Source organism: Bactrocera latifrons, unplaced genomic scaffold (assembly GCF_001853355.1).
Source record: "Bactrocera latifrons isolate USDA-ARS-PBARC rearing strain unplaced genomic scaffold, ASM185335v1 scaffold_37, whole genome shotgun sequence".
Classification (NCBI taxonomy): Eukaryota; Metazoa; Arthropoda; class Insecta; order Diptera; family Tephritidae; genus Bactrocera; species Bactrocera latifrons.
In genome coordinates this window covers 113098-125181 of record NW_017537012.1, presented here as the reverse complement: position 1 = coordinate 125181, position 12084 = coordinate 113098, and the positions used below count along the sequence as shown (strand labels likewise).

General features: G+C 34.9%; 1 protein-coding gene across 4 annotated transcripts in view; it reads right to left on the bottom strand.

Moving 5' to 3' along the window:
- LOC108971965 (calcium-transporting ATPase type 2C member 1) overlaps positions 1–12084 on the bottom strand; it is a 110032-nt gene that overhangs the window by 62143 nt on the left and 35805 nt on the right. The window contains exon 1 of one of the 4 annotated variants that reach the window (XM_018938335.1): positions 11543–11941. The exons of the other annotated variants lie outside the window; for them this stretch is intronic. Within the exon in view, the coding sequence (XP_018793880.1) occupies positions 11543–11848 (306 nt within the window). The 5' untranslated portion in view covers positions 11849–11941. Of the gene's footprint in view, positions 1–11542; positions 11942–12084 lie in introns of those variants that run through there. 4 annotated transcript variants of the gene reach the window in all.

The window sequence follows — 12084 nt, the reverse complement described above, 5'->3', positions numbered from 1 at the left end:
GCTTAGAAAAATGTTTCAGTATTCCTTATAGACCGTTTTACCCTATGGAATGATTATATATATAAAAGGTCACTCAAGCAACACCACTCGTAACAACTCTGTTCAGCATATAGTTAGATTATATATTACTATTATGCATGGGTAATACATACTCATATTCGCGTATATATTGAGAAATATTACATATATTAATGGAAATCAGTATTTCAAAAACTTCATTGTTAATAACCAATTTGGCTAATTTACTTCTTTAAACATAACAACAAGCAAATAACAATTTAAATTTATTATAAACATGACAGCCAATTTAAAACCAACAGCAAATCTAGCAATTAAGTGAGTACAATTCACGCAGCATCTGCGGCACGAGTTAGAAGTGCCAAATCAAAATTTATGCATGCAAATAAAGTGCAACCGCAATCATCAATTTCAACTATACAGCTAAAACAAATATATGTATGTATATGTTTGTGTATTTTTGAATTTGCAATCTAAATATTGAATTGTTTGTACGATTGTGTTACGATATTTATTTTGAGGTAAATGACCGTAAAGCTGTTGCGCTGGCAACCGGTGTTTATGCCACAACCGAATGAATGCATTTGACCAAGCGATAACAATATGGGCAAGCAGTGTTAGCCACGAACAGCAGGCGATAGTCAGAGAGCACACACATGCACAAAACAATAAAGCACCAGTCACTAATACATACACACATAATATACTATGGAATGCTAAGCTGAGCAAAGCGTACATAAATTGTGATTAAGGCGCACGTTTGAGGTGTGATATTAGGAGGCACCAAGTCGTATTTTAGGTGAGTGAATGGCATATGTATGTGTATATGTATATAACAAGAAAAACCAGTAAACTCACTGGCACCGAAACTAAAATACCACTCAAAATTAAACATTTTTCATACAAAAACTTAATTTTAAGCGAACAGTTTTTATGACAGCTATATGCTATAGTGGCCCGATCTATATCATTTATTCGGATATTGCGCAGTTAATTAAAACAAACATTTGCGCCGAATTTCRTGAAGATATCTCATCAAGCAAAGAATTTCTCCGTACAAAGACTTGATTTTGGTCGTTCAGTTTGTATGGCAGCTATATGCTATAGCAGTCCGATATGGAAGATTTCTTCAGAGATTTTAGCGTTGCCTTAAATAATAATCTATATTAAGTTTTGTAGAAGATTTCTTATCAAGCAAAGAAGATTTCCCTACAAGGACTTTATTTTGAACATGCRGTTTGTATGGCAGCTATGTGGTATAGTGATCCGATGTGAACCGTTTCTCGGAAGATTGTGGCCATGATTTGGGAAATAATTTCTGCCAAATTTCGCGAAGATATCTTATTAAATAAGAAAGTTTTCCATACAAATACTTAATTGTGCTCCATCAGTTTGTATGGCAGYTATATAATAAAGTGATCCGATCTGAAAAATTTTCTTTAGAGATTGCAACGTTAGAAGCATCTTAGAAAAAAAAAATTATGCCGAATTTCGTGCAGATACCTTGTCAAATGAAAAAGTTTTCCATACAARGACTTGATTTTKACCGTTCAGTTTGTATGGAAACTATAAATATATTTGTCCGAAATCAGCGGTCCCCTCAGRTAAGCAGCTTTTTGGGGAGAAAAGAAGACGTGCAAAGTTCCAGATCGATAYCTTCAAGGATAACTCCTCTATATACARACTGACAGGCGGAGAGATGGACATGACTTAATCCGCTCAGCTCTTCACGATGATCACTAATACGTAAAGTCTTCCACCTTTTCCTATCAGTCTTACAAACTTCATGGCGAACTTATTTTAACCTGTCCARGGTATAAAATGTGAGTTTGTGTGCGAGCATCGGCACTAAAACGCCGAGTAACCTGGCAACTGTTTAAAACCACACCCTRCCACAAGACTGTTGACGTGGCGTATATCACACTTTGGTTGCATGCCACGTCAAACTCAAGCGCACACATCTATATACACAAATATGTACAACTACATATACATATAGCTATACTCAGCTGCATATAAATTCMGTTGCATTTAAGGTTTTGCATTATGCATTATGCAATGCGGCGCAAGTGAATTCATGTGCTATATTTTAGTTTAACAGCTGCTTTTGGCGCGTGATGGACAGCGCTAGTTTGGCTTCGCGTGTGTGTGTGTGCCTCAGTATGTGCTTGCACCAATGCCTGTGTGGCTGTAGATTGCCTGCTTAGTGTAGTTGTAGTGCATTTAGAATGTACATGCATTTAAATTGAAGATGACGGCACACCGTTGTTGCTTTTTTGTTATGTGTGTTTATAGCTTTTTAATATTTAAAAGCAAACACGCACGTCAGCAACGAATATTTAACCCAGAAAAATACAAACGGTAAATGTTTGAAGGCTARAGCAATTTTTGTCATCAAAAGTGTATAATATATTTTTATACGAACTGCCATTTGATGATTAAAAAAATTATAAAATAAATGTGGCATTTTGACGTTTTGAGAGACCTTTTTGATTGTCGTGATATTAAGAGCCAATTTAGAGCACTTTTTTCAATAAAGTGGAGATATGTATAAATGTTAAAAGCGAWGAAGGGAACTAACCTGGATTTTATGATGACAAAACTCTCATTAACARTGAAAATATTGTAATATAATGTTAACATTACTCTATTTTCACTTGWAACATAACATTTCCTTTGGAATATTCTATGTGTTATAAGCTATCCGAGTTTTTTTTCTGGCCTCAGTAAACAATTTACAGTTCCAACATTACCTACAGCAGATGAAATACTTAAAAAAGAATCGCTATTTCCATAAATTAAAATTTTTCCTCAACTCTTATTGAAAGCTACAAGCAATCGCTGAAAATTTCTATTCGTAAAGGTTCCAGTTGGCGACTCATCATCCCACATTTAAACCTTTGAAATTACGAACAAAATACTGTTGAAACACCGTCATAAATATGCCCAGTTGGTCTAAATCTCACATACTCCCGCATGCATTCACAAGCWCACTGCATTCGAAATTGTTGCGCATACGCCATGTTGCCTAGCAACAATACGCCGCTCTCCGCGTACGCTTCACTCAATCATTAATACCTTTAATGTAATTGTAAACATAGTGCAATTACAATAGCTTGCATACTTGAATACAGCGAACATATTATATTTACATATGCACACACATTAACAAATAACAAATATGCTATTCAATTAAGTSCACCGTCAGCCAGCACTCATACGCCCTGTACGCCGCTAACGCTGCTGTTGGTTTGAGCAAATATGTAACTTAATAGCACTTGGAATTTAATATACACGCAATATGTATATGTGCGTATGTGTTATGTATTTTATAAGCCGTAACAGCTATTGCAACAACAGCAAGAACAACATGCGCTATTGYAATAATTTACATTTAGCTAATGGTAGCAACTTAATTAACTTATTTGCTGGCATTTTTTTGAAATTGCTAATTAAAATGTGTAAAAACAACAAATAATATGAAAAAAATAGTCACACTTGCATATAACACCTGGTAATTGTCTGATGCTGAAAAGTAATTAATTTCTATTAACATATATTATTATTATTTTTTATATTTTTTAATGGCCGGGAATAGCGATTATAAAGTACAACTGAGCATAATGCCTGATATATATCATAATGTTATTATACTCACATGTACATATTCATGTGTATGTATATCGCAAACACACATTTTTTGTTAGCAATTATTGTGCATTAAATAAATATTTCGCGAAGGGAATATTCAATATGAATATAAATGTCTTCATATATGTGGGTATGCTTTGTAAATAAGTACTAAATTGCAAATGCATTAATCTGTCATGTAGTTTATGATTCATTTAAGCAAATTTATTTGGGTTGAATAAATGGTTTTATTAAAGGCTCATTAAATATCATTAATTTATATTATTTATATTTTGTTAATAAATATATAAGGAATTATAAAATGGTAATGTACTAAATATTATTTTCATCAAATAATTTGTTATGCTTAATGCATTGTGACAAAAGAGCACACGGAAAGTGCTTATGAAAATTCGGGTACTGGAAAAATTCGCGGCATAAGTGTATTGAATCTGGTGGTAATTACTTTGAAGGYGACAAAATAAATATTGATGAATAATTAAATATTTYGCGTTTTTTTACGATTTCCRGGTGCTTTCAGCTATTATACTCTTACAAATTTTATGCTGAGAGAGCAATATGAAGGCAAAAATTATTTCTCGCAGATGACCATAAAATTACTAAACTCRAATTTATAGTACAACTTGAAAATCCCAAAAGTTATAGTTACATTGCAACCACTACATTCGCAATAATTCCTTTCAATATTTGCTCCTATAGGGACCAATAAGCACAACACTGCGCCTGTAAAACCAGCCAAGCAAAATCCAATAAMTCGCTGCACGAATTTGGATTATCGAAGTGAACCGGCAATCCGCCATATGACGTGCACAAGCGCGGAAATGAGAAACTGAGCGTTACAGCCGCCAGCAGAGAAGATCAAATTCCTGATACGCACCGAATATGCAAGAGAAAAACTAAAAGCGCCCAAAACGCTGACGCATAAAATGCATTTCCAATAAAAGCCGCTTACTGAGCGAAATAAGCGCGACAAATAGCGGCGGAGAAAGGAAGTCAAGAGCACAGAAAACTGAAAAATGCATGCGAAGAATGCAGTGATCGAAGTGCTGGACCTCACTGTAAGCTGGCTGAGTGCAATTTATTTTTTATTTAGTGCAATAAACGATATAAAAGTAAAATAAAAGTCGCCCAAATGTGTATGTATGTAGAGTACATAATGTATATGTGTGTATATGCACATATAAGGACATAGTTTTCACCATTTTTGCGCCACAAACAAGTTTGAAAAGTGGCGAGCCATTGAGCACACCGAATGGAAATCACTTATAACACACACACACATGAATGCAGTGCAACACTTTTCATTGCAGGAGATGAGAAACTAGCGCTGCACACACATTGCTGTGCACGCACAGCATACTTTTCAGCGCGATTGTAGAGCATGTGCCTTGACGATTGCTCTTTTGCATTTGTACAACAAACAACATACACACATAAGCAAACTCTTTTGCCAATCYCTTGCTGTCAATGTTGTTCGTTGCTTTGGTGCACCACTTTTCCTAACCTCAWTGTTGTTTTCGTTTGTTTGCTGTGTGACCCCGTTTGCAACAACATTTTCTTTGACCGTTTCAAAAATGTACGAGTATGCTAGTAAATATTTATGTTGTTACAGCACACTAACTAGCCAAGCGTAAGCAAACAACAACAAATATGCATATTTTACAAAATTTATCCTTGAAATCGTTGGAATAAGTGAGTTATTGTTGCTTGAAAAGAGTTTAATGGGAGTGCTATATATTATTATATAATATTAAAAGATAAACTTTATCAGATTTTTTTCGTCATTTCGGATGAAATTTTACCGTACTTAAGGAAAAAAATGAAAATTTTTTTTTGAACATACTAATATGAGTACGCATTTCGTGGAGCAGGTTATGCAAACACTTTGAAATATTTTGATACTTACTAACTTCGAAGAATATCAATCTATATAAAAATTAAATTTAAAAAAATTGGGTTGCAAATATCAATTTCTGAACTATATTCCGCATAAAAAAAAAATCATGTGGCAACACTCTTTCTATACAATGATTCAGCAAAAATGCATGKTAATGTTGTTATCCAGATCTTGGAAGAAAGTAATAAGTTAACTGTCATTGAAATCATTTAACGGCAGATCCAAGAAGCGAGCTGTTTAAACTATGTAGCTTCGACCATGGGAGGAGTAGAGTTTCACTGGTTTATAGGTTTTGTATGTCAGGGTATATTACGACTAAGCAGGAAATCAATCAAGTCGAGCATTTATTCCACTATGGGTGGTATTTGGACTTCAAGTACACCACTTACTGAGAAGGAGTCAATGCAGGTGTTAATAGCTCCGCTGTGAATAACGTTCAGTGACCGTTGGAAATTGATCGCATCCAAATTTCGGTCGGCATGTTGTTGAAGTTCATCGATTTGTTGGGGGAATGTTCTCCTAATATCCTTAGGAGGCGGATCTGCTTCAAGGTGTAACTGCAGGGATGCTTTCTTCGAAAGCACCCAAGCGAAAGCTGCCTAGAGATAAATATGTTGTACTACCTTAACAGGGAGCATCTCACTTAGAGATATCCGATAAAATACATCAGTGGTTATCCTTTTATAGCCCGGAGAGCGAACTGCATTTCCTCATTAGTGACTTTGTTTATGCATCATATACTTTTGGTTGGACGAATATGACCGATTCTTTGCTAAATAACCGTCATTTGCACCACCATACACGTGAAGGAAGGCCAAACGAATACGGTGAATTGGAGACGTTGCCCTTCAGTATAGGGAATCACCCTCCAAGTTRTTTAAAAGCGACTACATATGCATGCAATGATTCAGAAGCAAGGAATTTGGGTTCCTTACGATCGCAGTTGTTGCTGCTGCATGACAATGCTCGGGCTCACGTTGTCAAACACGTTAAACCTACCTAGAAACAGTTATATGGGAAGTGCTACCAGCCATCTGATCAAATTTGATGCAGACTGACAAAAACTATATCTCCGTAAATAAAAACAAAAAAAAGGTGGGTAGAAAACATATGCTAAGACGGATAATATAAAAAAATGCGCTGATTTCTTGCGCACTCGAAGTACTTTGAATTTTTGCAAGCAATTAAACGTGTTGCTTCAGCACACTTAAGTAACTTACAAAYACATACATGAATACTTCAACGAATACTTAAGCGTATATGAAGCGTATGAGGAAACTTATGAAAGTGAGTAGGCGAACACGACGAACAAAGGCGTTTAGAGGCAATGCGGCAAACATGACTACGCGCAGCCAGCTGCCAGCTGCCAGCTGCTCTCAATTCAATTGCCACGAGTGTATTAAACAAAAATAGAAAAGAAAAAAAACAAAATTAACTCYCATGCGCGCTGATGAGGGGGCAAAAACAAAACCGATCAAACAAAGTTGAATAAACTCAAAGGGAATTGCGGAGCAAAAAAAGCAAACGGAAAAAAATTTTAGGGGAAAAATATGCTGCTAGGGCAACGCTAGGGCACCACAACAAATGGTAGCTGGAGAAAACAGCAAAACAATGACAGCAGAAGGAATACCGCACATGAAGGCTGATATCAAAGTAGCAATGTAGCGCTGCTCAGCTAGGGGAGTTATGATGGATGGGAAACGCGAAATTGTGGCGCAACAAGTGACTTAATTACCGACACTGGAAATTTAGCAGAAAGTTTTGAATCGTAAAACAAAACATAAAATAAAAAAAATGTAAAAAAATGTGTTGAAAGCAGATGATATGCTAAATAGTTTTTTAAGTTAAAAAAAAAAACATAAAAATGCAACACTACCGCCTCAAAATTAGAGCAGACACCCTCTCGGCAGCGCTAAAGCTAGCTGAACATGGCTAAATCGCGCAAAATAGAAAAGTAACAAAATTAGCGTTGCCTTTAATTAAGCGCCAAAACGCTACAGCGCCTAAAAGTATGCAAGGCTCAGCACAGCAAGCTCACGCGTTGAACTTCTGCGGTCGTGTTAGTTGCGTTAGCACCACTTGGCTTGCGGCATTGTCTATAATAAAGTGAAACGACTGCAAATTAATAAACTTTTAGCGCAAAAAAGCAACAAAAAMTGCTTGCAAGACGCTGACCTGCACAAGTCACAGCAACAACTCCGGTCTATATGCATACGACTGCTACGAAAAGGCGCTTAAATGAAGCGCAATTACATAGTGGAAAAAACATAATTATTATGCTAATGACTTGCATGGAAGCGCACCTGCTGTTTTCGAAAATTCGCAAGAATTTGCAGGAAAGTAGAAAAAAAGCTTTGCGCTCTTCGGCCACGTCAGTCATTATAATTTCRCTACAGCGCATCAAAAAATCGTTACATTTTCGCAATTAATTTCATGCGCTTCGTTAAGCGCTTTTTATGTTTTAAAGAATGTTGTTGATTTTGTTGTTGTTTTTGCTTTTTACTTGGCAAAACTTTTTAAGTTCTCTCTTCAACCTTTCGAGTGTCTTGACTTGTCAGCTCTCCAAATTGCATTCATTAATTTGCTCKTCATTATGTTGTAGCCAGTTTAGTTGTTTTTGCTTTGGCAATCTTACAAGCAACGTCGCAATTTAACTTTGCCGTCTCGCTTATGTAAGCATTTAGCAAAAGCGCTTTAACATCATTTATCATAGAAATTTTGAAAATTAAATTGCGCATTATTAAAATGGATTTATGTACAAGCAGCTTATTACGCACATTGACCCAAAGTTGTCAAACCCACATGCTGTTGTGCGCACTTTGACATGACTGATGGCTTAACTTTCTGACGACCTCCTTTGATATCACAGAAGTTGAATTACATTTCAGCTTATTTACCCATACGCGCACCCATATGTGACTGATGTCATAGTGAATTAAGCTAAGGGTGAGAAAACACATCAAAATATATCGATTTCTTCGCAGTTTTCTCTATGCGCTCGAAACTAGTTAACAACAGCGTATGACCTCTTTGGAAACAGTTTCCAGCTTTTTCCATATAATACATGTATAGGTGGCCGGTTTCAGTAGAATCTCCGTAAACCACGAAATTAATGAGCTCTTTAGGGTGGGCGCTCTAACCCTAATTTCATGCGGTTCGAAGAAAGTCAGTTGTCCGATGTAATTTTTCTTTCTAGCTCTGGGCCTATGGAACTCCAGAGCTTGGCAAACGCTTTTCAGCAACCAGAACTTGAGCCTTTCGAATTACTTGGACTTAGCGAAGTCAATCACACCGCTTTTATAGCTGTTCTGACTGGAGTCTGTTGAATAGGTACACACGCTGTACGACTAAATATTTTGTCGAACCCTCTTTGYCAAAGCTGTAAGGCGGAAGTCGAGATGGATTAATCTTGTCACTTTCTCTTCTATTTCCTGGCTTTAACCAGATTGAGATTAAAATATCTTGCTATATAAACCTTTTAGAGAAAAGCGAAGGTGCTGGAATTGATTAAAAAATCCGTGATAAGCTCAAAAGGCTTGCTAGATCTGTGAGGATTTGGTGATTCACTTTAAAAAAATTATGGGTAACACGAAAGACGAATATCTATCTAAGKGAACTTTTTTGGATCAACTCCATCACCTAATCTAGCCTAAACTTAGTACAGTCATATACGACCATAATCATAGCATACGATGGCCAAAGTCGTACTATGTATAGCTAAATTTATACTAAATTCAAAATGCCACCTTAAAAAAAGATTTTCAATAAAGATGGTCAATGAGCTTTCCTCTGYCCAATATTATTTACTTCTTAAAGAGTTAACAGAGTTAATAATAGCTTCGCGAAAGCGTTGTAGGTCYGATTTGAAGCCGAAAAGTTTTCCAGGAAAAGCTTTTCAATTAATTTGAACGATGAGCTTTGAARAAAATATTATTAATTTTTTAAAGAGTTAGCAGGGTTAAGAATAGTTTCTCGAAAGCATAGTACAATTGATTTGAAGAAAAAAACTTTCAAGAAAAAGCTTTGCAATTAATTTGAACAATAAGCTTTCGACTAAATGTTATTAAATTTCAAAACTAGTTTAAATATTTCAAGAATAACCTGAACTACTTCACGAAAAGAAATATTGCTATTTTAGAGTTTTTTTCTGAGCGCTAAATTTGAAAGCTTTTAAAAAAGCTCCCTTCTTTCAACTTTAACAATATTAAGGTCAGTTTTAAGCGCAAATTCAATTAACTACTATTATTATGTATTAATTTACTCATAACTTGAAGAAACAAGCTTTTCAAAAAAGCTCAACACTGAACTTTCAGCTAAAGATTATTTACTTGTAAAACTAACTTCAAAATTTCACGATTAACAWGAACTRTTTCAKAATAAAAAATATTGTTTTTATTTCKTTTTTACWYGAACCCGATAGATGGCTTAATTTTTTTAACCCCAGCAAGGTCAAATCAATTATATGAGCTAATTGAATCACTTAGTATCAATATGAAATATTTTATTAAAATATTTCGCTAAAATATAAAAGCTTACCTAACAAAGTTCTGTRTTTGTTACTGTCATATGTCACTTACTTAAGATATTGAGTAGAGATCATGCACTTACCTGTAAAACAAAAGAAAAAATGTTTAGTATTAGTTTATATCACATCTGTATGTACAATATAAAATCATTTTTTATACAAGACTTGCAGTTCTTATAATTTTTTTTAACCAATACCAAAAGAAGCAGATATGCTATTAACCATATACTTTAGGTTAAAAATTTGATTAAAATAAAAGTTTCTATATATATATACATATATATATATATGATAAAGCAATACAACCTACACGGATGAAATTCTTAACATTCTAGTTCGCCTTACAGAAGGTAAATCACAAGCAATTAGAATTGTGGGTACTGAGCTAACAACAGCTATCACGAAAACTCAATAAATTAATTATAATAGTTGTGAGTGAACATTTCATCTGAAATATAATATGAAATATTCTTTTTAAGAAATTCATCTGAAATATAATATGAAATATTCTTTTTAAGAAATAACAGTGTTTTCACAGGGAAAATTCGGCTATAATTTATATTGTATCGAAATGGTAATCCTGTATGTATAGAAATTATTTTATAAACCCATTGAGAATTAAAATTACAAAATAACAAACGAATGAAATAATCAGTCGAAGTCGTCGAGAGTGTAAAATGCACAATAATCTTGAATAATCAGGTTTTCAGGATCAACTATAAAGCAGACTTGGGAAAAATATATAAATTCTAATATTTGCCAAATAAATAACCAAAGATGGTGAATGTTAATATGTTTGCTTTATTGTACAGTAAAACAATTACAAACATTTTTTTTTTGTTCGACGCAAAGAAAGACTTTAATCTTTTGACCAGCTCAACCACATTTTCAAACTAAATAATAACCTAAAGAGGAAGCACTGCACTCTACAGATTAATTATGCCGCTGACAAAGGGCTGTTGTAGCCGCGAATTCAGTTAAAGTAGAAACCGCAAGAAAGCGGGATGCTGAACAAACAAAACACTGAAACAAAGAAGAGAAATAATTATGCGTGCTTTCATGCAACATTTGCCAGCCTATGGAAGAAATTATGCTGAAACAAAATGTAATAAGAAAATGTGGCACGCAAAAGCAAGGCTGAAAACGGAAATTAAGTAGCCACAATGGTACTTAGCGGTAAATGGAAATTAGTGCACACAAGGAAATGAAAAAATGGAGCAAAAAGAAGTACAAAAAAATKTATCACAATCGAGGGAAATGATGTTACTAACGGGCGTGGGTTCCAGCACAAAGAAGCTTTAAAGTACGTTCATAGAAAGAGTGTCCAAATGAAAAGAAATACTTGCAATAAGCGCACGTTTTAGTAAGTTTTAGACTAATTACCACATTTTTGGCAAAAMATTTTCATTTTGGCGTTAATTTTTTTAATTTCATACAGCTCTAGCGCATACCTGTTGCCACAAAAGCTTATCTAACTCTTTATCATTCTGCCACTCCTCCTTAACAATCAGCTGTTCTGTCGCCTCATCAGCTTTAAAATCTATAAGACATGTCTCTTGCTCTGTTCTTTGTGTCTCTTTAATGTGTCCAAATACTTTTTCGGGTTGTATGTGTGCGCTAGCAGCGGCTTTCTTTTGCTTTGCAGCCGCCGAGGTGCTTGGCCGGTTCGCCTCATCTTCAACCTCTTGTCCACTATCGGCTGTATCGATGATACGCTTGCCCAGCAGCTTCTTGGCGACCAAGACTAGTTTGGACATTTTGAAATCATGTAAGCAATAAACACCGCTTCACTTGAGGAATGCGTGCGGTGTAGCGCCACTTTTGTGTATTTCAAACGCTGAGCTAGAGTGGAAATGAGGAGGTTTTTATGCTACCACAAACAATTTGTTTACTTTCTACAATAAATTTTTCGAACTTGAAATTTTTTTTAAATAAAATTAAAAATAATTTGACAAACCTGCTGTGGGAAAATGAAAAGAAAAACATTTTTGAT